The following is a 27,514-nucleotide window of genomic DNA, read 5'->3' as shown; positions in this document are numbered from 1 at the left end:
TTCCTTATGACACATCTGGAACCATTATTCTCATTATACTAATAAAAAAAAAAAAACTGAGTCACAGGGTGTTAAACAAGTTGTCCAAGCCACCAGCCAGTAAGTGGAAGAGCTGAGATCTGAACCCCAGACTATGGAGGGGAAATAGGATTGCTGGTGCACAGTGGGGACAGAAAGGAAGATGGATGGGCCCTGGGGGTTGCCTGAAGCATTCCTAGGACTGCATGCTATTGTCACAGCTAATAGAAGAGCAGCGCCACAGGCTGGTGGGGTCACCAAGCCCCTATTCCTCAGGAAGGGTGGTTTGGGTCACTGCACCAAGAGGAGACGTAGCCTGCTGCGGGGCTGGCTAGAGGCAGAGTGAACGTGGATCCGAGAGAAGGAAGCCCAGTGGTAGTGAGAGACCCCAGCACGTATCTGCATGCTCTTCCTTTCTGAGACATCACATGTGGAGGGAACCTCTCTCCTTTGTCTCCTCACTGCTCTGTCTCAGTGGCTGTTGGTGAAAAGCTCTGCAGTGTCCGCCAGGAGTTTCACAGTCGTCCAGGAACGAAGGGAGAAGGGAGGTCTCTGCATCCTGGCGGTCCCTGGCGGCACTCGCGCCTGGCCCTTAGGGAGGGGTGAGCAGTTTCAAGTGTATAAGGGGCAGTTGCACTATGGTGGGCAGCATGTTTTTTCTCTCTCTCTTTGGACCTGTAGGTGAGGGAACAGTGGCATTTGTCAGTACAAAGCAGCAAACTTGGGTGGACTAGCTTCCTACCGAGGACGCCTCACCTGCTGACTCTCACTCTAAGGCTGCCTGCCTCTGGTGCAGCCGGGTGCAGGCGACAAACCTAGTTTTCCCCAGTCAGCCTGCTGCCCAGCGTCCACCCCAGTGCAGGGTCACACGGTTGCATCCAGGAACATTGGTTCTGGCACCACCAGTGGCAGCAGTGACCGCCTTCAACATCCCAGTTCTGCAGCTCACATGTCGGTAGGAAGGGCTCGGCTGTGACTGGCAGAAGAGCCTACATTTCTTATACGTCTAGAACCCGGAGGAAAGCAGCCTGGGGCTGGCGAGGCAGCTGTTTGAAGGCACCCATGTCCCAAGGTCTGTCTTTTGTTCCCAGTGGCTTCCACTGTCATGGTCCCAAGATGGCTCTGTGCCTCCAGGCATCATGCCCAAGCATCAGAAGCCCCAGCCTCTTCTGGTCACTCAGGAGGAAGGCCTCCACACGGATCTCTGGTTCACCTCATCGGCCATACCGCGTCCCTGGCCTCCCGCTGCTGGGAGGGAGGCTAGGATTGACAGGTTTACTTGCTGGTCTCCACCTTGGGGGACTGCAGGATGCAGGGGCTCAGAATCACAGAAGAGGCCGCTGTGACTGGCGCGTGGGCTCTCCTGGCAATGCTGCGGGCACCTACATCCGTCCATAAATTCCTTTCACCTGAGACCTTTCTGTTGTTGGCAACTGAGAGCCCCGCCTGATCATACCTGAGACTTTCTGAGCCTGGAGAGAAAGCGAGGCGACAGGAGGGGATCTGGAGAAGAGGGCAGGGCTGGAGGGGCCCCTCTGAGAGTAGGGGTGGGGGGCTGCTACCTTCTGGTGCGAGGAGCCGGCGGGCGTGGCGTGGCGGGGCGGAGGACGGGGGGGGGGGGGGGGGGGGCGGCGGGGCGGGGCGGGGGGGAGAAACAGTCCGGAGAGCGGTGGACAGCCCCAGGGTGTGAATGAACAGCCAGGGCGCCATGACACAGTCCGGGGTGTCCGGGCTGCAGGGGGACAGTCCGAGGAGCGAAGGACAGTCTGGGCTATGAGGTCAGTCCCAAGACAGGGACGGACAGCAGGGTGCACGCTCCGGGCGGCGCCGGCGGGGAGATGCAAGGGAGCCGGGCGATGCAAGGGAGCGGGGCCTCCGGGACTACATTTCCCAGCAGGCGGCGCGCTAGCGTCACTTCCGGCGGCGCCGCGGTACGCGTGTGGGAGTGTACGAGCGAGTGTTTACTTCCGGCCGCCGCGGGCTTGGGGCCGAGCGTGTCGGACGGGACGGCGGGCGCGGCGGGTCCCGCGCAGCCATGGACTGGCTCATGGGGTGAGTCGGGCGGCCGGGCGGGAGGGCCGGGCCCGCGGGAGGGAACTCGAGGCGCGCCGCGGGCAGCGCCGGTCAAGGGCATCCGGTGCGGGCGGAGCGGGCTGGGCCGGCAGGGGCGGCTCCGTGGAACTGGACTGGGGAGCGGGGCGCCGGGCCAGTGACCGACCGGGGCGCGAGGCTAGGAGCCGCTGCGGCGGGGCCGGACGCGGGGTGTCGGGACCGGGAGCGGGGTGGCTCGGCCTGGGCGGGACCGGCGCCCGCGCTGCCCGCCGCACCCCGCGAGCCAGCCCAGGGCAGGCCGGCCACACCTCGCCGCTGGGTGTCGGGCGCCCGGGGAGGTCGGACCGGGTGCTGCTCTCGCCGGTCGCTGAGGGGAACTTGCTTCTGGTAGAAATAACGTTAGCACCGACCGAGAGCAGCTCCTTAAAACCGAGGAAAACGAAGCACAGCAGCCCAGCTTGGCCTGTCAGCCGGGCTCGGGAGGAGGGCGAGCGGGCGAGGCTGGGGTGGGGAGGGTGCGGTGGGCGAGGCGCACGCCGCGCTGCGATCGGCGGATACGGGCCGCGGGTGGGGTAGGAAGGAAGCGTCGGGCCGGGAGCAGCGGGCTGGGCTTCCCCTCCAGTGGCTTTTGTGTTTAGCTGGAAATGAGAGAAACGAGGTAAAATGTCACACGGTCTCCAAAAAGTTCACTGGCTCCGGTGATTGTTCTGACCCTTTACCTTTAGATGACCGAGAAGGGAGGCACTTTCCCCCCAGTCGCGGGCCCTGCCCCATCTGTCCTCAGCTCTCATTTTACTAGCACTTCTCCCCCCGGAGGCAGGTTCCTTACTCAGGGGCTGGGGCTGGGGCTGGGGCTGGGGGAGCCGTTGCCGTTGGCCCCCGGCTCCTGGAAAGGCTTGTCTGGACACTGAAGTCTTGGAAGGGAGGGGGAAGGTGTTTGTTCCCCTTGCAGGGCATAGGGCAGAGTGGAGGGTGCTGTTGGATAACCAAGGCGATGGCTTAGATCCATCCACCTTTGCCTGCAGGTTGTGTGGAGTCTAGGAAAGGGGGATCCCAGGGGGCACAAGCAACTTGAGGGATGAATTGAGCAGCCAGAGCGAAGTGCCAAGTGTGGGGGGGTGGGTGAGGGGCCAGAGTGCAGGGGTCAGGCAGGGCAGCGTGTGGGTGATGCTGGGGACCAACCTTGGTGTGGCCGGCTCACTTGGCTTCTTGGGGAGGCAGCACTGCTGCTGTTAGCTGTGTGACTTTAGGTGGTCACATTCCTCTCCTGACCTCCTCCTGTGACATAGAAATTGTAGTGCTTGCAGGATGGCTTTCGGAGAAGGTGAGCCGAGAGATGGAGAAGGGCACTGACACCGTGTTTGGCATTGCTGTGCGCTGGCCGTTCCTACCAGAGGTGTTTTGTAGGAGGCCTTTGAAGGCAAACGGCTGTTTGCCTTGTTTTGAATTGCAGACACTCGCTTTCTGCACTTATTGGGAGGGACTGTATGGGGGAAACCTGGCCTGCCAGTCAGCCTGTTTCAGCCGAGCCCACTCTGCGTGTGGGAAGGACCAGCCTAATCGGCTGAGTTGCTGAGGAAGCAGCCGCTGGCATTCTGGTCTTTTGCCCCTTCTATGTGAAGATGGCGTGCTTGTGCCCATAGGAAGCAGGTACTCCAGCGCCTGGAAACTGACCAGCAGACAGTCAACTTGACAGACGTCTGTGCTTTGTGGACTCCACTGTCACCTCTGTGACTATGCAGAAACTAACCACAGTTAGGCTATAAGGGACTGGTTCTTGAGGTCCTTGCCAAGACCTTGGCACCCAGGCAGTCGTCTGTGTAAGGCCCTCGGGGCACCCATCTCCTGCTGGACTAGAGGAAGACGGATCTGAAAGGGATGAGGCTTGGAGCTGCTGCTTCCATGGCCCCTGGGAAGGGAAGGAGCGTCCGCTCTGCCTGGCTGTGCAGTGGGCAGCTCCAAAAGGACCCTGAGATGTGGAGAGGGCGTCGGTGGAGTTTGGCTCTTGGTGCATGTGTTCCTAAGTCCAGTGGATTGCATATTGGAAACTATAAACCATGAATTCTCCCATAGTTCCTTAACTATGACCCCCTCCCACTATTTTAAAAAGGGGTATGATTTCATTTGTCAAGTACTGATCTTCCTCAAGAGCTTGTTTTCAATGTGGTATCCTAGGATGCTGGAGCCAGCAGGGCTCAGGTGCCCCTCTGTCCCTCCCACGTGTTTATTGAGCAGCTACTGGAAAATATGATGATGCGAGGCCTAGACTAAGCCACAGAGTGGGTGAGCAGCAGAGCCCTGGAGATGTCTCCCACTTGGGTCCACTTCTCACTTAACCCGTCTCTCCACTCCAGCGAGGACAGCCAGCCAGCGGCGCTTGCACCCGTTGCACGCCTTTCGTGCACTCAGTACTGGGGCTTGAGCTGGCCATCGATTCTTCAACGGAGTTTCAGCCTGGGAGATGTCAGGAAATGTGTTATTTTTTTATACTTCCTTACTTCTTTTATTAATTCACACCATTCAGTGTCAACCATGTAGTTTGCAATATAGTTCGTTCTTTGTGTTTTAAATGCTGTTTATTCTGTTTTTCTAAGAAAGAGTTTCTTTGCATCAGTTCATCTCAGGTGACAAAGTATGGACTCCACTAACGTAGCGCTAATGCTCCCTCCGGCTGTGACCACTGTCATACCAGCATGGCTTTTGTCCCTGGAAGGGCTGTGCTGAGTAATGGTGCGGCCTTATCTTCAGCTCTCCTGGCTGCGTCTGAGGGAAGGGAGGTCCCGCAGGAAACCTGCTCGGAAGCCAGAAACAACGCCGCACGTTGCAACTTGCCTCTGGAATCTGCCAGCCTGACTTAGAGAGGAGCTTCTTGGTGTGTGGCTTGCATGCGTTTGTGTCACTGTGCGTTTCCTGTTCTTGGCCTTGAGCTGGCTGTTGCAGTAGGTGTGTGGCACTTTCTTTTTCTACCTTGCAAAGGGTCACCGCTTCTTGTGTGGTCTGCTCTTCAGTCCCTTGCTGTCTCCACCCTGGGAAGCTGATGGCAAGGTGGCAGCCTGGCCCCTGCGAAGGAAGCAGCCACGGCAGATTCAGTGAGGTTTGCGGCGGCGAGGAGCCCTGCAGCAGCATCTGGGGAAAACGCGTGTCTAACCCTTAACTGGCAGCCGTGGGCACTGATGAGCGGACGAGAAAAGAGCAGTATAAATGTTACCAACAGGAAGCACAATGCAGCAGCTTCCAGGCTCTGGACATACAGAAGAGGAAATGTACTTCCTCCCTCTTCTGACTGCGCGGCAAACCTGGGTACCCTTCCCTGGCCCTGGGTGGGGCCGACAGGGTATTGTTTGCAGGGACAGCCCACCCTCCGGCTGGGACCCGAAGCTAGGGGCAGCAAGCACACCCCAGGAGCCCTCTTCCACCATCCTGGGGCTGCGGACACCTTGGCACAGCCACGCCCTGCTCCTCCAAGCAGCAGTTGAGGTGAGGTGGGGTGAGGTGTCAGTCAGAACTTCCTGGCTCTGGCCAAGGAGACAAACCGACCACCAGGAGATGCAGTGCTGAGGGCATGGCCCTGGGAGCTCCCGGCCAGCTGACCGTCTTTGCTGAGCTGAGCCGCAAGGCGTTCTGGCCTGTGGCTCTGCCTGCAGGAGTCCTGTGCCGGGTGGAGCCTACCTGCCTGAATCTCAGGGACTGAGTGGCTGTCACACGTTGCCTCCTGGGCAGGTGTTTCTGGTGGCTGGCCACTGAGCCTGATTATGAGGGGACCCGACTGAGCTCGCCCCAGTCTCTAGGCTATTTTTATAAGAGCCTCGTTGAGGTATAATTTACATACCATAAAGTGTACTTGTTTCGAGCATACAATTAAGTAATTTTTAGTGAAATTACAGAGTTGGGTAACCATCACCACAGTTTAATTTGAGAACGTTGCCTTCACCCCAGAAGAAACCCGATGTCCGTCAGCAGTCCCCCCCCCGCCCCCCGCTCCGCTCCTGCCCTGCCCCGTCCCGGCAACCACTTGTTTTCTCTCTGTCTGTGGATGTGTCTGTTCTGGGCTTTTCGTGTAGGTGAACCACACATGTGGTCTTCTGTGGCTGGGTCACTTAGTGTGACGTTGTAAAGCTCGTCTGTGGTGGGTGACAGGAGCGCATGCTGCACCCTGAGCCTGCCTCTGGAAGCCGCCACGTGAATGCTGGCAGTGGGCATCTGCCCTGCAGGCCCTGGTCCTGGGAGGGGCACTGACAGGAGGCATGGGTGCCCACCTGGCATGCCATCTGTGTCAGGCTGTCCCAGGAGTCACAATTCTCTGAGCCTCGGCACCCAGCTCTGGGGAGGACTCCCAGCCTTGCATGCAGTGGTGTGGCTGACGTGGCTTCTCAGAGGCCCTGGTCATGGCAGCGTCGTCGTTGCAGTCAGGTTTGCTAGTGTCAGGGACACTGATGTGCTGAAGCCCCAGAGCGCGGAGGCACCGAGGGCACCGGGGCCTGTGTCCTGTGGTCACATTGTCACCATGCAGGCTGTCCCTGCTGCCACCCTTCCTGGCCTCCGGGAAGCAGCGTGGCTGTGTGCTCCGGGGCTGGCAGTGCTGTGGTCCGGGGCTGTGGCCTGACATTGGCTCCTACATTTGCAGTCAGAGCAGAGAGGCCGTCCTCTGGAATGTCACTGCGGGGCTCAGAAACGTTTTGTCATTAAACCTGTGTTCAAGTTCATTCCGTGCTCCCCCTGGGGCGGCGGCCTACCTTTTTGGCTGAAGAAATGCTGGACTCCCTGAATTCTGCTGTGAGTTTCTGGCACGTATAAGTCATGTAAAAATAAGTGTGTGTCTTGTGGTACCCTAGTTGTCTTCAGGGCCTCCTCCAGGCTGACTGGCAGCCGTCAGCCCCGCCACGCTCCATGCCGACTTTCTGCACAGGACTGAAGAGCGGGCAGTGGCCACGGAGGAGCTGTGCTTCCTCTGGGGTGCTTTGTGCTAGTTTCTCCTCGTTTACTGCCTCCTCATTGGACTCATGTTTTTAGGGAGGGAAGAGCACTGGTGGTTTGCTTGTCCCTGAGATCTGAACTGTCCCCAGGAAGGCAGCAGGGCCCTTGGTTCAGCGGCAGTGTCTGCTCTCTCCTGAGATGGTTCTGTTAGGGGCACCACCGCCTCCCCCATGGTGGAGCTGGTGCAGAGGGCACCACCAGGCGACTGGGGACGTGTCGTGGCCGAGTCCTCGCCCCACACCTGCACCACCAGGCTAACCACAAAGCTGGGAACAGCTGCAGAGAGCACAGCCCGCAGGCTCCAGTTCGGGGGCCTCATTGGGAAGGCGGGGCAAGTGCTGGTGAGGCCGTGGAGAACAGGGAGCCGCCACACACTGTTGGTGGGAATGTACATTTGGTGCAGCCACTGTGGAGACAGTGTGGCGATTCCTCAAAAAATGTTAGAAAAGAATTACCTTCTGATCCAGCAGTCTCACTACTGGATCTATTTTTAAACAAAATCATTATCTTGAGGAGCTATCTGCACTCCCATGTTCATTGCAGCATTATTTTCAACATCCCAGACATGGACACAATCTAAGTGTCTGTGGACAGGTGATAAAGAAAACGTGGTCTATATACACAATGGAAGTTATTCAGCCTGAAAAAAAACAGCCCTTGGGAGGATGTGGCCCTGGCCTGGGGCCCAGAAAGGTGCTGGGGCTGAACCCACCCACCTGCCCTGCACTCATGCAGCGGCAGGAGGGGCTCATCACAGAGGCTCAGCGTAGCTGTCCTCTGACCACATGTGCCAGCAGCAGCAGAGACTCGAAAACCACGGTGCACACATTTGACCTAATGCAGAGAGTAGCGTGCCCACCAACGGCGGACTGCACAGCCTCTAAGCACTCGAACACCTACTGACCGGAACCTCTGCGGATTTCAGCAGACGGAAACCCTCCGAAGCATGTTCTTGGCCAAAGTGAATCAAACCAGAGCTCAGCCACAGAGATCATCTGTATTTAGGAGTTAGGAGACACACTTCTGACTGACCAGGGGGACAAAGAAGAGCTCGTAAAGGAAATCAGAGAAGAGTTTTAGCTGAAAGGTCACAGCAGCTCTGCTGTGTGGGATGCAGACCGGCCTGGGAGGACCTCAGACGCTTCTCGAAGGGCAGAAGCCTGTGGCTTGTTGGGCTAGTGCCCCTCAGGGCTCCTGGGCACCCTGCTCTCCCCCGGCGTCGTTTGCATTTTCTCATTGGACTCGGGGACCACACTGAGAATCAGCCGCCAGAGGCAGGGGAGCGCACGGTGCTTCTGCGAGGTGGTCCCGACACGGGGGTCCGGGCCTTGTTTGAGGTCCTGCCTTTCTTCACTGTGTAAAGAGACGCAAAGTAAAGTGATACCTGTGTCACCTTCCACTGTTGGAAGGTGAGATGCCAGTGTCCCGTCTCCTCCTCCACCCCTAGACCTGGACAAGAAGTCTTCTCTCCTGTGTCTGTGTCTTGGTTCCCTGTTCTGGGTCTTGCTGAGACCTGCTGTGGCCTCTTCCCGGCTGGTGGTTGGGAGCCAACCCAGAGGGACTGTAACCTGGGAGACTAGGCTGTTTCTATGTGTGGTGGCTGGAAACAGTGTAGCAGGGGCCACAGGCACCTGAGGGTAGTCAGGTGGCCCTACCCTGGTTGATACATTTTGTCACACACTTTCTATTAGCTTGTGCCTGCTGGGTGGCCAAGGGCCTGCCCTGGGGCTGCCAGTTTTCAAGGGCTCTGCTGTCTGTCACCTGTTTCGCTGTTAGTGGGGTGAGCCTGTGTGTGATCTGTTACCTTCTGTGAGTTTTCCTCTGCAGGCTGCTCCTGGCATTCTCCGGATGCTGTTTAGAGTCACCTGGTCACGACTGAGAAAGGACTTTTTTTGCTCGCTCCTCAGCTGCACTCGCCATGCAGAGGCGCTAGGGAGACAGAGGGCAGCAGAGTCCCATGTCGTGGGGCCCTGGCAGCAGCAGTGCTTGGCTCTGTCTGTGTGCACTGGCCTCGTCACTGCACAGTAGGAGATTCGGCTTTCCCAGGGGCTGCTCCTGGCGGCCCAGGCGCCCAGCTCTTGGGCAGCAGACCCTGAGTGCCCAGGGCATCCAGGAGCTGGTGGTGGGTTCCTCTGCTCACTCAGGACACTGGGCTGGAGGTCAGCGTCCCATTTACAGGCAGGAAATTGAGGCCGAGAGGCCAGTAGCTGCCAGGGGCCAGGGGCTGGAGGCTGGTGCCAGGTCGGGGCGCTGTTCTCTGCTCCAAGTCCACTATCCCACTGGCCTCTGGGGTGTGTCCGAGTGCCCCCATCTCACCGCTGCCTTCAGTACCTCCCCACATACTTTCTGGAGGCTAAGGGTGTGCAGACCAGGCTGGCCATGGGGAACTTTCGAGGGCTCTCAGGAAGAGAGAGAAGGTCTGTCCAGAATCCAGAGTCACCTTTATTCCCCTGTCCTGTTACCAGGGAAGACAGGTCCCTGTAGATGGTCCACCAGGGGGCGCTGCTGACCATGCAGGTGACCACAGTGGTGGCGAGCACCGGCTCTGAACCAGACCACATGAGTGTGGAACAGGTTCCATGTCACCCACAAATGCCGCCATGGGCTTCTGGGAGCTGGAGGGGTCAGGCCAGGGTGAGTGTAGCAAGGTTGGCTTCACGGGGCCAGACCGAGGCCTGCTGCGGGCTGGACTGGCCAGGCCCACCTCAGGCACCTGTGCACGTGTAACTGCAAAGTGAAACCTCAGGGGGCGCACCCCCGCTGCCCAGGCCAAAACGTGTGATAAATTCCACTGGTGTGAATGCCCACCCCACTACCACACCCTGGGCTCTGGGGCCAGTGTCCCCCAGGATCAGGGACCGTGCCTGTGACTCCAGTAGATCGGGACCTTCCTGAGCCACACAAACCTTCTCCGAGTGGTGTTGGAATCTCATGTGGGGGTGGGCATGGGTAGCGGTGGTGGGGACCCCCAACATGAGGTGCTGTGTGCATCCCGGCAGGTCAGAGGCCCCCTTCTAGGCAGCGATGAGGCTCAGTTAGTGTGTTGTTGAGGGTCCTGTAGAGGACAGATTTGTGCTTGTTCTTGGCCTCTCAGCACTCCCAGGGAGACAGTGGTGTTTGTTCGGAAGCCTTGGGCTAGGACCTGGGTACAGTCATGGCCTTGGACACTGACCCTCAGGGTTGGGTCCAGGCCATGGCTTTCTGACTGGTTGGTGGCGTGGGGCTAGGGCCTACATGGAGGGTCATCCTGTGATGCTGGCAGGAAGTGGGTGGGGCTGAGCCTTTCGGGAGAGGCTGTCAGGGCACCGTCCAGCCCTGCCATCCAGCGCAGTTACGTCCAGGCAGGGCTGGGCCCTCCGCTGTGAGTGGTCCTGAGCCGGTGGGAGGTCCTGCCATCTGTGAGCAGAGCTCCTGTTGATGCCAGTGACCCCTTTGTGTGCTGGAGACGCCGGTGCTGCCCGGAAGGGAGCTGGGCTATCTGCCCACATCCTGTATCGCACTTGGACCTGCTGCCGGAACCGAGTGGACTGGCCTTGTAATTGGACCTGCTCCCTCCCAACCCCACTGAAATGAGAGCAAGGGGAATTCTGGGAGGTAGAAACCACAGAAGCACAGGATGGGAGACAGCACAAACAGGTTTGGATGTTGGGAAGCTGATGATGGGGTGCAATGTGGATTTGGGAAAGGTGAGCCAGGGCCAGCGGGGGCCGCTGAGGGACCTCCACCATTGGTAGGACCCAGGAGCTGGGAAGGGTGAGCTGGAGAAGCAGCAGTGAGTCACCCCCCACCCCTGCTGTCTGCCCTAGGGGGCACCTTCGAGCAGATACAGCATCAAGGACGTCCTACAGCCAGCCTGTTGGTCCCCCAGCCACTCTGGTCTCAGACCCCAGCGGTCTCCTCTCCAGGCAGAAGAATGGGAGTCTGACCAGCCCAAGAGAAAGGCCCCAGAACTGAGTGGAGGGGTCATCCTCCGTGTGCTGCCAGGGAGCCAGGTGGCGCCCAGTGACGCCCCCCGAGAGCTCCCCTGCCTTGGAGCTGCCAGGGAGCTCTTAGTGCCCACTGTGAAGAAGGAGTGGGTGGCGGGCTCCCTGGGTGTTTTGAGGAAAACCTGCATAAGACAGAGCAAGGCCAGCAGAAAAGGGAGCAGGCTGAGCAGCAGAAACCACTGTGGTCACTCTCCTCGGAGACGCCAGGACTGCGCAGCCCCCACAAGAAGAGCAGCCAGAGAACGAACGAGAACGCAGGGCGATGAGAGGCCACAGCAAACCGAAATCCTGACTCAAGAACCGGAGGAAAAATGGATGCACGTCTCAGCGAGTAGATCAGTCTGGTGTGGGCACCTGCCGAGCAGGGGAGGCGCAGAGCATCCGTGCGTCTGTGCGGGAGCTGCAGCCACCTGGGCCCAGCAGGAGCCAGAATCAGAGGGATGAGTTAAAGGAACTCTGCAGTTTTCCAGATCCGCAGGCAGCGAGTTCAGGTGGAACAGTCTCCCGTGTGAAGGGCTGGGGTCACAGCTGTGACGTTTCAGACACCAGATCCAGGGAAAGTTTACAGGTACAGCGAGCACAGTCCCACCCACATGCTAACCACGGTCCTCAGGATGCGGTGGGGGAACCCTCCTCAGTGCAGTTCAGGAGAGAGCACTTCCTGTGACCCGTCTTCCTGGAACCCCATTCTTCCCAAGACCCCTTTCCTCCTGGGAACCCCTTCCTCCCATGAACCTCTTTCAGGAAGCTTTTGAGGGGACCAGTGCTGAAGGGAGAGGGGGGGACCGTGGTGCGGGGGAGCACCCGCTGGTCGCCCTGCCCGTGCTGGACGCCCTGTAACGAAGAACCAAGGCTGCGGCCTGCCTTCGGTCACTTAAAACACCGAGGGCTGGTCCTGGCTCTTGCCCAACCCTCCGGCCCTGGCCCCTGCTCCGTGCTGAGCTCTCCTCCCCAGGCTTCTCTGGGTCTCCCCTCGGGAATCTCAAGTATGGACCATGGCATCTCGGCATTCCTCTCCCTTTCGGGCACACCCACATCTTATGCCTCCCCTCTCATTCCAAAGAGAAAACAGCGTTTCCAATTAGAGGGGAATGTGCCCTTTCACCTTGGCTGCCAGGGCGTCCAGGAGGAGGACCAGGGTCCTTGTCCCAGCACGGCCACCCCCACTTTCCTGCCTGTGACCTGCTGGGTGTCATTCCCTCCATAAAAAAACCAGGGACACGTCCTGCCCAGGCCCCTGGTACCGCAGGAAAGGAAGTAGATGAGGCCCGGCCAGCCGCCTGGCGGGGTGGCTGCAGCAGGCTCTCGGGGACAGAGCCCTGTGGTGGGTTTTGACCCTCACGCCCTCGCTGAGCTGCAGCCCAGGCAGACTGGGTTCCGTGTGCCTGTGTGTGCTCACGGGCACAGGGCACCTCCAGTCTGTACTTCCTGGGGTGGATCTGCTGTGAGAGGGTAGCCTGGGCCCTGGGTTCAGGGAACGAACGGTCCCTTCCCTGTGGGTCTGCAGGGTGACCATGGGGTGGGAAGGCCTTCTCCGCTCGTTGGGCTCTCAGCCTGTGCCTCTTGGGATTCCCTCCCTCTCTGGGAACATTTCCACTGCCCTTGCAGGGAGGGCACTGCTCTCTCCCTGGCATTTTCCCAGGCCAGGCTGTTTTTTTCTTAGATTTCAGTGGGGATTTTTTGGGGGTGGGGGGGGGGAGATTCCCAATATTTCTGGAGGATCAGCAGGTTGCCAGGTCCATAGGGTGAGGGACGGCTCTGGGTGCTGGGAGGCCATGGTCTCCTGCCTCTCCCAGGCTCCCCTGGGTCTGCCAGTGGCTGCTCCAGTCACTGTTCCCTCCCTGTGGCCTGAGCCGCCTTCCTGTGCACTGAGCCTGGGCTAAATCTTGCAGCCAAGGTTTTTATACCCACAGGGAGGGTGGAGTGACTTGGCAGGACCCACATTGACCTTTTCTTGGGCAGCCTGGACCCTGGCTGCCTGGGCTCGGTGCCTGCTTGGCTGGCGACACCAGGGGAGGGAAGAGAGACAGTGTCACCTGTCCCCTGCCATGAGTCCACTGTTTTTTCTGAGCCCAGGTGACCTCACCGCAGAGCAGCGAGCACCAGCCTCTGTCCGTGCCTGTGCCCTGGGTGGGCAAGGGCTCTGCTGTATTCATCAGGGTGCTGTTTACTCAGGGGTCTCGGCCACCGTGTCCGTGCCCAAGGCTGGTGGGCCCTTGTTCGGCAGATGCAGTGCAGGGTCAGAGGGGAGACTTGCCAGAGGTGGCTGCCCCATGGCCTGGGTACCCTGCCCCTCGGTCAGCGGTAGCTGGGGGCCAGGTGGGATGACCCGGCAGCTCCAACAGGCACTGTGATCGCTTGAACTGTGCCTTGACTTGAATTTGAAACAGATGGTTTAGGTGGTATGTGGGGTGCACGGGTGTTTCTCTGCCTTCTGTGACCTAACACCCTGGCCCTGGGGTCTGTGGCCGCCCTCCTGCCAGTTCTGGGGGCTCCAGTGTCCCTGCGTTTCCATGGCTGGGCTTCAGTGGGCACTTGGCCTCCAGCCTTACCCCTTGGTCTGCCACCCAGAGGGTCTTCTCTGACCTTCTGGGCCTGGTTGTACAGAGCTGTCAGGTGAGTGTGCAAGGTGAACAGGGTGAGACCCACCCTATGTCTGTGTCTCTGCCTTACCCGGCAGACCTGGCCCTGCCCACACCGGTGCCAAGGCGTGTCTTGGACAGGCAGGGCTGTCACCTCTCCGCTGTCCCTCGGGGCGTCTCTGTGGTGTGAGGCCTGTCGGCTGTGGGGGCAGGTGCACTGGGGGCCTTTCCTTTCCTGATCCCTCCCTCTACTGTTGGGTTGGGAGGGAGGCAGCATGTGCTCGCCCTTGGAAGTTGAGGCTCAAGGGTGCAAACAACTGGAGGGTGGTCGAGGGTGCTGGGGGCGCAGTTCCGTGGACTGATCCAGACAATGTGTCACACCTGCACGTGGCGTCACCCTGGGCCGCAGAGGCGATTAGGAATGGGTGAGGGTGAGGCCCAGCAGCTGGGGATTCCAGGTGGCCAGTGCCTTTCTGTCCTGCCTCCTCACACTCACAGGGCTCCCAGCCCAGTGAGGTCTCGGGAGCAGGTGAAGGCCTTTCTACTCAGCTTGGGACATGCCAGGTTTGGGTCTTGTGGCCAGACCCACACTGAGCCTTGTTCCCATGGTCACCCTGGTGGCTGGCCTGCGGGGGTGGTGCTGAGATGCCTTGGTCGCCATGGACCGTGTGGAGTGGGACCTCTTACCTCAGGAGGCTATTTCAGTCCCTGCGCCAATGACTCCAGAGTCAGCGTCCCCACGGCCCAGACCACCCCTGCCCCGTTTGTCTCCTTGGACCCGCCGCCACCACCACCACCACCACCACCAGTGCTTCCTCTTGTGTGGCAGGTCAAACAAACCATAGGATGAAGTTAGCGTAGCAGCGATCACTGGATGTGGCGATCCCTCCCATGAGAGGAGGGCTGCCAAGCAGGCAGTTGTCCAGGTAAAGGGCGAGCCACCAGGCATTGTCTGATGGCCCAGCGAGGAGCTCCGGGAAGAGGACCCTGTGCAGCAGAGCCACTGAATCAGACGGCACGGGGGTCCCACACATTCCCAGGATGGTTGTGGGTGCTGGGATGCAGCTGTCAGCACACTGGGCGACATTCCGGACATGACTCCCTGGTGTGGTGCTGGTAAGGCATGTGCCAGGCTATGTGCGCCAGAAGTGGAGTGAGCACAGCAGCCGATGCTGGCCATGAGCAGAACCTGAGAGAATAGAACAAGACAGTCTGGAGGAGGAGCAGGTGGGCATGGCGGGGGCTGAGCCCAGTGTGGTGGTCAGGAGCTGGGGAGGCGAGGGTGGAGGGCTTAGGAGGAAAGGAGCACATCTGCCCAGCAGTTACACACACACCTACATGTACACGCACTCACACACACCTCTCACACACGTATACTTATACGCATAGGCTGGATTCAGTTTACTAATACTCTCAGTTTTACATCTGTGTTCATGGAGGATGTTGCTCTGTAACTTGTCTTGTGTGTTCTTGCCTTATTTTTATCTAATTGAATTAGTTTGGTATTGTTTCTCCCTCTGTTCTCTGAAAGAGCATGTGTAAGAATGGTATTATTTCTTCTTCCTTTTTAAAAAAATATATTTTTATTGATTTCAGAGAGGAAGGAAGAGGGCGAGAGAGAGAGATAGAAACATCAGTGATGAGAGAGAATCATTGATCGGCTGCCTCCTGCTCACCCCACACTGGGCTGCAACCCAGGCATGTGCCTTGACCGGAATTGAACCTGGGACCTTTCAGTTCTCAGGCTGATGCTCTATCCACTGAACCAAACTGGCTAGGGCTGTATTATTTGTTCTTTATGGGCCTGATAGAATTCATTCTTAAAGCCACCTGCACCTAACATTTCCTTGTAGAAAGGTTTTTAATTATATAAATTCAAGTTTTTAATTCCTTGTATCGGTTTTGGTAACTTGTGTTTATGTCATCTACATTTTCTGTTGGCATAAAGCTGTTCACTGTAGTCCTCGTTATTCTCTCAGTGTCTGTGGGGTCTGTAATGATGTCTTTTATTTTTGATAGTGGATGCCTCCCCCCCTTTTCTATCAGTCTAGCTGGATAATTTATCAATTTTCTTAAACTTTTCAAAGGTAACTGTGTTTAATTTAATTCTTCATTTGTCCATTTCCTGTGACATAGATTTTTATTATTTTTATTTCCTTCTACTTTCTTTGGGTTTAATATGAACTTCTTTTTTCTAGTTTCTTAAGGTGGATGTATAGATTATTGATTTTATGCCTTCTCTCTTTTTTTAAAATATATCTTATTGATTTTTTACAGAGAGGAAGGGAGAGAGATAGAGAGTTAGAAGCATCGATGAGAGAGAAACATCGATCAGGTGCCTCCTGCACACTCCCTACTTGGAATGTGCCCGCAACCAAGGTACATGCCTTTGACCGGTATCGAACCTGGGACTCTTCAGTCCACAGGCCGACGCTCTATCCACTGAGCCACACCAGTTAGGGTTAAGCCTTCTCTTTTAACATAAGCATTTATGGTCGTAAATGTTCCCAAAGCCCAACTTTAGCTGCATTGTACAAATTTCTTTTAAATCCTCACCCACGTATATGTTTACTCATTTACTTATTTCATTGATTTTAGAGAAAAAGGGAGAGAGAGAGAGGGAAAAACATCAATGTGAGAGAGAAACATTTGATCAGTTGCCTCGTGCATGTGCCCTGACTGGGGATTGAACCCAAAACCTAGGCATGTGCCTTGACTGGGAATCAAACACAAAACCTTTTGGTGTACGGGTTGACACTCCAGCCAACTGAGCCACCTGACCGGGGCTTCTACAAATTTTATGTTATATTTTTGTTGTAATCTTTTTTAAAAAAAATATATCTTATTGATATTTTACAGAGAGGAAGGGAGAGGGATAGAGAGTTAGAAACATCGATGAGAGAGAAACATCGATTAGCTGCCTCCTGCATACCTCCTACTGGGGATGTGCCCGTAACCAAGGTACTTGCCCTTGACTGGAATCAAACCTGGGACCCTTCAGTCTGCAGGCCGAGGCTCTATCCACTGAGCCAAACCAGTTAGGGCTGTTGTCATCTTTTCTTTGCGTTGTTTAATCTGCTGTTAAGTCTATCCCATAAAATTACATTCCAGATATTGTAATCTTCAGTTCTAAAACTTTCTGCTTGTATTTTTGTGATTTCTGTATCTTTTTGAGGACCCTAATCTTTTCAGTCATTGTATTCATCCTTTTCTTTAAGTCCTTGAATCATTGAATATATTTATTTTTGTTGTTTAAAGTCTTTTTTACCTTCGGCATCTTTGTCGTGTCTGAGTCTGTTTCTGTTTTCCTGGTTATGGTTGCATTTTTCTGTTTCCTCACCTGATAGGCACATCTGTTGTGTTAGCTCTGGGGTGGCGGTCCTGTTGAAGGTCCTCCGACGAGGAGCGTGGTGGTGGTTCCAGTGGGCCATTCATTTGCTGTTGGTTCAGCAAAAGCTTTCTGGGGGCCAGTCTAAAGATACCCTTCTCTGGGGCTGCTGCTCCCCCTGCAGAGCCTGCAGTGGGGCTCTGGGTGTGGGAGCACGCTGTCTTCCTGCCCTTACGACCTCTGGAATGCTGCTTGAGCTCACGGCTCCTTGGAACTGTTGTTTGTGAGGCTCTGTACCCCCTCAGCTGTATGGTTGGCCAGAGGGTTGGGTGGCTCTGTACATAGGGCCAGAGTCTCTTGATGAGGCAGCTCCATCCTGTCAGCAGCCCCAGCTGTGTGCCTGCTCCACAGCAGCCTCCTGGGCGCCAGCATGCTGTCCAGCGTCGCCAGTTGCTTTGTGTATTTCACTGTTTGCGGTGGTGGTGGCCACGGTCTGGGCCCCTGTCTGTTGCTCCATCATCGCACAAGTGGAAATGAGAGTCCCACTTGTGTGTTCTCTCAGCTTTGTGTTCCCGTGTGTCACTTTGAGCTTCTGGTAGCTCCCCCGTTGTTCAGGAGCTCTCGTTCCCAGTTCTCAGCTCTTGCGCCTCTGTTCAAATCTCTCCGTATGTCACTTTAGTTCTGCGAGGTTCTGATGTCTGGGGCTGGTTACAGAGGAGCCCGGAGGAGGCCGCAGTGATCCATGGGTGAGGGACCAGAGTAGGGGCATTGGGAGGGACTCGTGTGCAGCGTGATCTGCACGCAGACGCTGTGTCTGCAGTGGACAGATGTGCACACAGCTCTGCTGCCAGTGGAGAGGCTCGCAGCAGCGTGTGCACCGGCGCAGTCTCGGGGCTGTTTTCTCCAGTGAAGGAACCAAGGCAGAGGTGGCTGGTTCTAGGACAGGGCAGGGGATGGGACACGGTGAGCCTAGAAACACCCCCTAGTGCTCAGTTATTCCAGCTGCCTGTGCTATGGCTGGTCCGTTGGTGTCTGTCCTCGGACAATCTGGGTGGCTGTGGGGGCAGAGGGGCCTTTTGCCCTGGTCCCTGTGGTGCCTGTTCCGTCCTCAGTGCTGAGCTGGGTTGAGCCTGGACAGGTGAGAAGGTGGGTGGGGCCCTTTATGGGATGCGGCCTTGGGGAGGGAGAGGGGGGTGGAGGGCAGGGCTGAGGGGGTGGGGATGTGAGCATGGGGCTCCTGGCTGGGTGGGGCCTGTCAGGGATCTTTGTGGACTGCTGCCCCTGTGGTTAGCCGTTCGGGGTTTCGGTGCTTCCTGCTCTCCCACCTGCCAGCAACTGTCAGGAAGGCGTGGCCGCACGGCCTCTCCCCCGACTGGAAGGCCCTGGGCAGCTCACGCCTGGTCTGGATGCCCCAAAGCTGCCAGTCGTGTCTTTCTCCTGCCTCGGGCTGTGTCACTCTGCAGGTGACAGCCCATGTCTGTAGCCACACAGGGCTGGGCTCAGGCAAGGGGTGCTGTCAGCCCCAGGAGGTCATGGGCAGAGCTGCCGCCTGCTCTCAGAAGAGCTCTCCCAGCTGTGTCAGAAGGGCCTCCAGGTGCCAGGGCCCGGTGACGCGTTCTTCCCTGGGGCTCTGCCCTCCCCGTACAGCACCGCCCGCAAGGCGCCACTTTGAAAAGTTGACTGAGACACGCCCTCATCTAACCCGGCGGGCTGGCCTTGGCCTGTGAAAGGAGCAGCTGTGTGTCTGCCAGGCCAGAGCCCTCCTTTCCCCTGCGCGTCCTCATTGGCTGGTTCCCCGGCAGACTGCCCAGGGAGGGAGCGACGCTGGTGCCGGGGCTCCCACTTCCCTCTGCACCTCTGCGCTGCTCCAGCATGCTGGGGGGTCACAGCAGCCTCCCCGCAGACCGGGCTCTGCTCAGCCAGCCCCCCAAGACTGGACTCAGCTGCAAAATGGTGCTTCAGGCGGTCGGCAGAGTGCTCAGGTGAACGCTGGGCACCGGGGGTGCTTGTCAGACTTTCCCTGGTCCCTGCCCTGGGTCAGGCTGCAGTTGTCTGCTGCCCTAGGACTTGGTCAGGAACTTTGTTTGCAGGGGGTTCCCCTAAATGCCTGCATCCTGCTGCTCGAGGGAGGGAGTTTGCCCCTGCAAGGAAGGGGCGCCTGTACCTGGGAGGTGAGAAGGGCCTACTGGTGAGTCTTTCTGGCCACAGCAGTCCTGCCTCGTCCCCTCCGAGCCTGTGGGACAGGCCCTTCTCCGTGGGGGTGTGTGGCCTATTGTCTCCAGGCGGGTGATTGGAGCCTGTCTATGAGTAGCCGTGTCCCGAGAACTGACCTAGGCCGTGGCCGACTGGCCACGATCGTTTGCACCTCTTCTTTTACTGCAAGGCTTCCAGTGCCCCCACATGGGTAGCACCTTCCCTCGCCCAGTATGAGTGTGTGTGTGCATGGGGGGCCCCGAGGGCCACGGCTCAGCCCCAGCTGGAGCAGAGAGGCCCTTGGGGGTCAGGGTCGGTGCTGGAGGGGCCCCGGGGGTCAGGAGCAGCCGTCACTTGGAATGTGTCGCAGTTGAGCTCAAGCCTGCTTTCCCTCAGGTGACTGTAGTGGGTCCTCTGTCAAGTGGAAGTGTCTCGCTTTCCCAGTTCTGTCTGTAACTGTAAGTGAATAGCAGCCGTGGTGAGGGTCTGGGTGTGGGCCAGGCCTGATGGGTGGTCCTGGTGGAGTGACCGCTGAGTTCTAGAACCGGTGAGGTCCGTGCCTCCGGCCGTCTCTGGGCACCTCTGGTGTCCGCCTCTCCCTTCTGCAGCAGGTCAGCTCACCAGGGGGTATGGAAACGTGAGCAAGTTGGCGGCACTCTCCAGCTCGTTGGTTCCAATCGGGAAAGTGACTGTCTTGGACAGCATAGGCGGCCGTGTGTGTGCACACCTGTGTGCATTGTGGGTGTGTGCACACCAGTGGGCATGATGGAAAAGGGCTGGCCATGGAAATGGCCCCACGGAAGACAGGGTAGAACCCACGGTCTGAGCTGCACATGGGACTCCCGGGGTCCCGGTGAGCTCGGGCGGGGGCGGGGGGGGGGGGGGGTAGCGGGGCTGGGGCGAGCCCGCCGTTCTCACTTGGGGCCTGGGAAGACTCCAGGCGAAGGTGATACCTGGGTCCGGTGTCAAAGGAAGAGCCGCTTATTTCACAGGCAGAGTGAGAGCGGAACCCGTGGCCACATGGTGGCTGCAGTTTGGGGCCAGCGGCATGTGCAGCTCCTGCCCTGCCTTCTTCTGGCTGCCCGCGGGCAGTCTCCCTCCTGGTGGGGCATTAGCTTATGAAAGCCCCCTTTGTTTGGGGTGCTGACTGTGGGCAGTCAAACCAGGAGAAACAGTCCAGCCGCCACAGCCTGTGGAGGTCTGACGGGGACCAGACAGGGGTCCCGTGGCATCTCCCAGGCTCTGTGCCCGTCGGGGTGCAGAGGCGCCAGGCTGGTTGGGACCTGAGAGAACAGTCGGCCGGGAAGTTCTGAGGTTCAGGACAGTTCAGGCCCCACCCCAGGGCCTTGCATCAAAAACTCGGGTGTAAGGTGTCCATGGAAGGTGGAGAGCCCCAGTGCCAACGGCCTCCAGCATATCTGTGCCTGGCCGTTAGGGGTGACAGGTAACCCCACAGCTCCAGCCAGGGTGGGGCTGAGTTCCTGCGCCCCAAGGTGCCCTACGGAGGAGGTTGGTAGGAGCCTGCCTGTGCCTCTGCGAGGGACATTGCTGCCCCCACCCCTGCCTGCACGCCCCCCCCCCCCATACAGCTCTTTCTCATGTCTGGGCCCCTGCCCTGAGATAGCCTGGAGTGAGGAGCATTGGCTGAGGCTCAGGGTGGGGTCCTGCTGGCCGTCCTCTCTGTGGCTCCCCTTCTCAGACTACCAACAGCACCCCTTTCCATGGAGCAGTTTCTGTGGGGGCTCCCAGAACCTGAGCGCTGCTCACGTACCCTAGGTCTCTGTAACCCTGCTCCCTCCTCCAGACTTTCCAGCTCCCACACCCCATGTCCCACGAGGCTGTCTCCAGACACAGCCACCTCTGGTCCTTCCTGCTTTCAGGGTCTCCACCCTTCTCTGACTTCCCACGGGCACCCCTTCCAGACCTACCTGCATCCCTCTCCTGGCAATGGCCTGAGCTATCCCAGCATCCGAGAGGGAGCAAGGGAGTAACAATGCACATACAGCAGGTTGAGGGGGGCCGTAGGAAAAGAGGGGAGTGCATTCACCCTGTACCTGGGGACTACCAGCCCTCACCAAGCCTGACTGGTGCCTTGAAGGTTCATCCCACTTTCAAAACCTGGAAGTTACTTGCTGCTCCTCAGAGGGCGGGACCATGCCAGCCAGGTGCCTAGGGCCGTGTCCCACGGGCTGTGGGGCAGGCTGGCACTTGGCACTCGGTGTGTCCCCTCAGCTGGGGCCAGCCCACCAGTGCTCTGTGTGTTCCTAGAGCCAGACTCCTTTCTTAGCCGATGGTGGACAGCCCCACTGCACCTCCAGTGGGTCCAGCAGGCCTCACTGACACCTGCGCACAAGGTCTAGCTCAGCACAGATGGGCCACACTGACGATTGCAGGGCCCTCCTGGTGAGCGGGGGCTGTGACATTGGTGGGTCTCGTGGACAGGAAGCGTGCAGGCCTGTGCGATGCCCACGATGGTGGCAGTGGCTGGTCGTGGCCGCTCCTGTAATGGCCACTCCAGGCTAGTGCTCAGGCATGTTCTTGAGTCACTAGGTGACACTGCTCCTAAGTAGCAAAGCGTGGAGGTAGGTCAAGCAGCCAGCTCCACCGCCTAGGCCCCATCTCGTCCCGTCCCCATACCGTGGTCACCAGACCCGGAGGCCCAGGCTGTGTGCACCAGCCCTGTGGTGGCCGTAGGCCAGTGTGCGCAAGTGCGGGGGAGGGCGGAGCAGCCTGGTCCAGGCGCTGGACACGGTGCGCAGCCGGAGCAGAGGCTGGCACTGGTGCAAGGTGTGTCCTGCAGGCATGTCCTACCTGCCTGGGGCTGAAGGCACCGGGACCTTCCTGGCCAGTTGTGGCTTTCTGACAGGGTGGTGCATCACTCGGGAGCAGCGGCCCAGGGTCAGGAGAAGGGCTGGGGGCAAGGAGTGGCATGGCCCACCTGCCCACCCACTCCCAGTGAGTGTCTCAGGGCATCAGCAGAGCCCCCGGTGCTCCCAGCCCTTCCTGGGGCCTGGTCTCCCTCTGTTGCTCCGACCTGGAGAAGACGGAGCCTCCCTGCCGGGGCTGAGGTTTCGGGGCTCTGAGAAGTTCTGGGCACGTGTGTCCACAGTGAACAGCTCACCCCCACAGGGACCCCTGAGCGCCCACTGAGTGTGTGGCGTCCGTGCTCGCACTCCAGCTGGCCCACCCAGGCAGAGTCAGGGCCCCCGGTCTGAGTCTGTCCCGTCGTCCCCCTGGCACTGGCCACTCAGGCCCTGCCCCGGAGGCCAGCACACGCCGCCTTTTAAGGCGAAGATCTCCTGTGAGAAGCCGAAGGGAAAACATTTCCCTGGCGTTCAGGGACCATTTTTTTCTTCCTGTTTCTCAAATAAACCACCAGCAACTTTTCAAAACAGAACAAAAAAAGGGCAAGGTCAGGGAGCTGCAGAGACCTCTCATCCCAGAGCCAGTGCCCTCCCGTTCCGCCCATGGGCCTCGCCTGGGGCGTGGGGGAGGGCCACCGAGGCCCCAGGGCCGTATGTTTTCATTGTAGCTGTGGGGACAAGTGACAGGGGCCAGGAGAGAGTGGGTTGGCTTCTCCTGCAGGTCTGAGGACCCGAGAGAGTGGGCTGCTGGGGCTGGGCCCACACCCGACCACACGCCCCTCCTGGGTTGCAGGAGGCAGGGCCGAGGAAGGGGTCCTGTGCGCAGGGGACCCTCCCAACGTCCTGCCCATGGACTGCAATGTGTGACAGACACAGCATCCTGTGTCTAACCTAGCCTGGCCGGGCAGCTCCAGCTGCGGCTCCAGGCCACTCCTTGGGCAGTTTTCCTTCTTGGGGACATGCTATCTTGTTGACCTGCCTCAGCCGCAGGGACCTGGCCCCAGATCTGGCCTGGGGCAGTGGCAGGAGGCTGGTTCTGCGCCACAGTCTCCACCGAGGAGGGGATGCAGCCCCTCAGCACCAGCGAGCATTGGTTCGTGGTGTTTAGCCACCGATGTTCATGCTTAGATGGGAGCAAGACGTGTTAGAGATACGGACTCATCCATGAAAGATAGCCACACACACCTGTTCTGTGTTAAATGATGGCACATTTTTGTGGAAAGAACTGTTTTCCTAAATAAGAAAAAACCTCAGTGAGAAATGGCCGTTTCTGCAGACTTCTGTAGCATTTGGCTGGCACCTCCCTCTCCCTGGGAACCTGCTGAGAGAGAGAGAGAGAGAGAGAAAGAGAGAGAGAGAGAGGAGAGAGAGAGAGAGAGAGAGAGGGAGGGAGGGAGAGAGAGAGAGAGAAGCGGGACGGGTCATGCGGCTGAGCCTGCAGCCGTGATGATGGGGCTGGGGGGTCGGCGGCAACAGTGCTCAGGACACCTGCCCACCACCCACCTGCCTCTGGGACTCTGTTCATGGGTCAGGGTGAGTGATGCCCGACCCTGTGTCCTGCTCATCGGTCCCGCCTTGGGCGCCAGGCCCTTGGCGTGGGCCGGGCTGGCTGCAGGGCTGTGGCATCACATGTCGGGGAGAGCCCAGAGTTCCAGGTTCAGCCCATGATGCCAGGCTGCCAGCTCATGTGTCTGTGTCCCCCTCTCCCCTGCAGTGGCCAGACGGCTCTGCTGGCCAGACGATGGCTGGGGACGCCACGTGGTGCCAGTGGGAGCAGAACCCCCAAGGCATCTCTAGGAGGCTTCTCTGGTGTCCCACCGGCTGTCTCCCGGGGTTCTTGCCAGGCAGTGACGGTGCTCCTTCTCTCGGCAGGAAGTCCAAAGCAAAGCCCAACGGAAAGAAGCCTGCGGCCGAGGAGAAGAAGGTGTACCTGGAGCCAGAGTATGCCAAGTCCAGGATCACCGACTGCGAGTTCAGGGAGCTGGTGGTGCTGCCCCGGGAGATCGACCTCAACGAGTGGCTGGCCAGCAACAGTGCGTGGGGACGGTGGACGGGCGGCTGGTGGGCTGGGAGCCACAGCAGCTGCAGCTGGCAGGGAGGCAGTGCAGGTGGCCGCCCTCCAGGTCCTTGGGGATCCCCAGAGCTCTGCCTGCAGAGGGTGTGCTGCCCATGTGGCCAGCGGCCTGGCTGTTGCTCACCAAAAAGGAGGGCTGGACGCTGAGGCATGGGTGGCCAGCCCTGCAGTGCACTGCGGGGCGTCGGTGTGGGCCCTGAGCAGGCCTGGGGCTCAGGGCTCATAGAAGGCCACACAAGGGCCGCCTGCACACGTGGTAGGATTCTGCAGGGGACTGGCTCTTCTCTGAAGCGTGGCGGGCTGGAGTGGCCTTCTGTTTACTCATGCCTGATGGCCACCAGCTTCCGCCCGTCTGGTATTTGCTGCCTGTTTGGCGGTGGCTGGTGGCTGCTCCCAAGGCTGGTGCTCCACACGGGGCGTTTGTCTCTGGTCTGTGATACGTGCCGGCCGTCCCAGCACAGAGCACTGCCCTGGGCAGTGGCCGAGTCTGAGGTGGCGGAGCTCACGCCTGCTCTTCTCTCCTCTTGCAGCCACCACGTTCTTCCACCACGTCAACCTGCAGTACAGCACTATCTCGGAGTTCTGCACGGGGGAGGCGTGCCAGACCATGGCCGTGTGCAATACGTGAGTGCCGCCTGGCCCTGGGGACTCGGTGGGCTGTGGGGCCACGACCCTGCGGCTGCACTTCCTCAGACCTGCTCACGGTCCCTGTGAGGTCTCCCGGTGGCACAGGGCCTTCCTCAGCCGTGCTCTCCTGTCCCCACGGGGGCCAGGGCCTGGCAGGGAAACGGGAAGAGAGCCCAGCCAGGGCAGAGACGCTGACCATGTGGGTCCTGCTGGGGTGTGGGTGCCAGGAGCTGGCCTGAGGCTAACAGGCCCGATTCCCAGGGACAGGACATGCCCGGTGGGGTTCCTAAGACGACAAGCCCCGCCAAGTTGCAGGCGCTCCCTGCTCCAGCCGGCCGTCCTCCAGTAGAGGCTCCTCTTCAGGGCTCCTGCACTGCACAGGGAGGGAGACCCCTACATGCCTGTGCTGGTCGCTCTCCCTGGGACCTCGTGCCATGTGTGTCCTCAGCAAACAGCCCCTGGCAGCACTGCCCTGGCTCAGTGCAGTGTGGGAAGGAGAGCCACCACGTGGCCAGGGCTTGCCCCCAGCCTCCAGACCAGGAGTGAGGGACGTGGACACATGCCAGCAGGAGGCTGGTCGCCAAGGAGGAGGCCCGGAGCTCCCCTCTGCGGCCTCGAGCATACCGCCCTGCATTCACGCTGCATACGACGGTGCTGGCTCTCAGCCCCTGGGTCCTGCTCTCCTGGCCCCACTTGGTCCCAGCTCAGGGCCAGATCACGTGGGAACAAGGTCACATGGCACCGGCTCTCTCTTCCTTGTTTTTGGGGAAGAGCATGAGGTGGCTGAGGTGTCCCTCATGTCCCACTGTGAGGCATGGCCCAAGGGAGGACGGGGCAGGCAGGGCGGGTGAGCTGGGCAGGAGGCCACAGAGTGGGACAGAAGTGGCTCCTGCAGCAAGTGTGGCGGGAGGTGTGCAAGGACGGGGTCTTCTTCCCTGGACTCTGTCTGCACCGGTCCAGTCAGCCCCCTTATCAGACACAGTTTAGGTCCCACAGCTGTGTCCCCAGGGCCTCGGAGGAGAAGCCTGGGCACCTGCCACACCTCCTCCAATGGTGGCCACCCACCTGGTGCCACCTCTGACTGCAGCAGGCCCCTCGCCCCCGGACCAGGCGGCTGTGTGGCTGGGGTGGCGCCGTGACCAGCCTCTCTGTCCCCACAGACAGTACTACTGGTATGATGAGCGAGGGAAGAAGGTCAAGTGCACTGCCCCCCAGTACGTCGACTTTGTCATGAGCTCTGTGCAGAAGCTGGTGACGGATGAGGACGTGTTCCCCACGAAATACGGTAGGTCTCTCAGCAGTGCCCCTCAGTGTCGGGTGGGCGTGGCTGCAGATGAGGAGCAGGCGGCTGCCTGACATGGCGTTTGCCACCCTGGGTCAAGATGCCATCCACCCCAGACTCTGGGACCTGTGAGCCTCGAGCAGCCAGCGTGGGTATGTCCAGCTGGACAGGGCTTGGCGGTGCTCTGGGTAATCCTGAGCTTCCGGGGGCCTCCATCTGGCTGGCAGGACATCCCCATGTGCCTCCCCTTGGGTCCAGGCCACGTAGAAGGAAGCATGCAGGACCCCAGGGGCCAGTCCAGGTATGGGCGGCATGTTGCGGGTCTCTGACCTCTGGTTGCAGAGGTGGCCCGGGGGCTTCAGCTCTTGGGGGCTGGGCCCCGGGGACAAGTCACTCGAGTGTGTGCTGGTGGCTGCTCAGTGAGGGCTGCTGGGGGTGATCCTGCCTGCCTGGTGAGGGCTCCGAGGGGCCGGAGGGGCGCTGTGGGGAGCAGGGCCAGGGTGACGCAGCCCTGTCCGTAGGCCGAGAGTTTCCCAGCTCCTTCGAGTCCCTGGTGAAGAAGATCTGCAGGTACCTGTTCCATGTGCTGGCCCACATCTACTCGTCCCACTTCAAGGAGACCCTGGCGCTTGAGCTGCATGGACACTTGAACACCCTCTACATCCACTTCATCCTCTTCGCCAGGGAGTTCAATCTCCTGGATCCCAAAGAGACCGCCGTCATGGACGACCTCACGGAGGTGCTGTGCAGCGGCGGGGGCCACGGTGGGGGCAGCACGGACGGGGCCAGCGGTGGGGGTGCAGGGGCACAGAACCATGTGAAGGAGAGGTGAGCCGCACGGCCAAACAGGCGTGCACCTGTGCAGGGACGGTGGCATGTGTGCCTGCGTGTGTCCACCTGTGTGCGCGCATGTGCTGGGCACGCTGGGCAGGAAGTCGGAGAGGTGGCGCTGCCCAGGCCAGGCCATGCAGAGTGTGGACCCCGGAGCCGGCGTCTGCCTGCTTCCCGCGCCATTTTCCTGTTGGATGGACAAGTGCCGCTTGTCGAGAAGCACCTGGGACTCCTTCCTCCGCTCAGCACACCGAGGGGACTCTGCTCTGTTTCCTCCGGGCTTCCTTTCCTTGTCTTCTCTGCGGCCCGGCCCCACCTCCCCAGCTCTGCCGCTCTGAGAAGTCGCCAGTGAGATGGGGCTCCTCCCAGGCCTTTGGCTGCAGACCTGGATTCCTCTTGGTTGTGTTGTTTCAGGGTGGGTTATCTTAGATTCCTCCTGTCTCCCCTCGACTGGATCTTGGCTGTTGGCAGTTCAGCATCGGGGCGGGGGGGGGTGGGGGCAGCGATGCTCTGTAGGGCCCCCCCCAGCTCATGTCCCCGTTCCTCCTGCCCCTGCCGCCCAAGAGGGACCCCTGGACTAGCCGGCCTTGGGACCGAGGCATCGGGGGCGGCAGCCTGTGCGGAGCAGCTGTGGGCAGAAGGCAGAGCCTTGCACGCTCTGCTCCTCTCTGTTTGCTCGAATAAAAAGAATTCTCTCAGGTTA

General features: G+C 59.4%; 1 protein-coding gene across 2 annotated transcripts; it reads left to right on the top strand.

The window, feature by feature from the left end:
• The first annotated feature begins 1,964 nt into the window (after positions 1–1,964).
• MOB2 (MOB kinase activator 2) lies at positions 1,965–27,514 on the top strand. Of its 2 annotated transcripts, none has more exons than XM_070427072.1 (5): positions 1,965–2,070; positions 23,870–24,030; positions 24,602–24,695; positions 25,859–25,983; positions 26,502–27,514. In XM_070427072.1, the coding sequence occupies exons 1-5, from the start codon at positions 2,054–2,056 to the stop codon at positions 26,810–26,812; spliced, it is 708 nt and encodes a 235-aa protein (XP_070283173.1). In that variant the 5' UTR covers positions 1,965–2,053; the 3' UTR covers positions 26,813–27,514. The 2 variants fall into 2 exon arrangements, with proteins under 2 accessions (XP_070283173.1, XP_070283172.1); XM_070427071.1 differs by lacking the exon at positions 1,965–2,070 and adding an exon at positions 18,798–18,922.

This window comes from Myotis yumanensis, unplaced genomic scaffold (genome assembly GCF_028538775.1).
Source record: "Myotis yumanensis isolate MYYU_CA2020_CCGP unplaced genomic scaffold, mMyoYum1.0.hap1 SCAF_10, whole genome shotgun sequence".
Classification (NCBI taxonomy): Eukaryota; Metazoa; Chordata; class Mammalia; order Chiroptera; family Vespertilionidae; genus Myotis; species Myotis yumanensis.
This window is presented reverse-complemented; position numbering and strand designations above follow the sequence as displayed.

What these genes read in the sequence shown, in the direction of transcription:
- MOB2 (XM_070427071.1), top strand. Translation starts at nt 18,813, where the DNA reads ATGCTGGGGGGTCACAGCAGCCTCCCCGCAGACCGGGCTCTGCTCAGC. An exon ending in CGAGTGGCTGGCCAGCAACA is followed by an intron (nt 24,031 to 24,601) that starts GTGCGTGGGGAC and finishes CTCCTCTTGCAG; the next exon opens with CCACCACGTTCTTCCACCAC. An exon ending in ACCATGGCCGTGTGCAATAC is followed by an intron (nt 24,696 to 25,858) that starts GTGAGTGCCGCC and finishes CTGTCCCCACAG; the next exon opens with ACAGTACTACTGGTATGATG.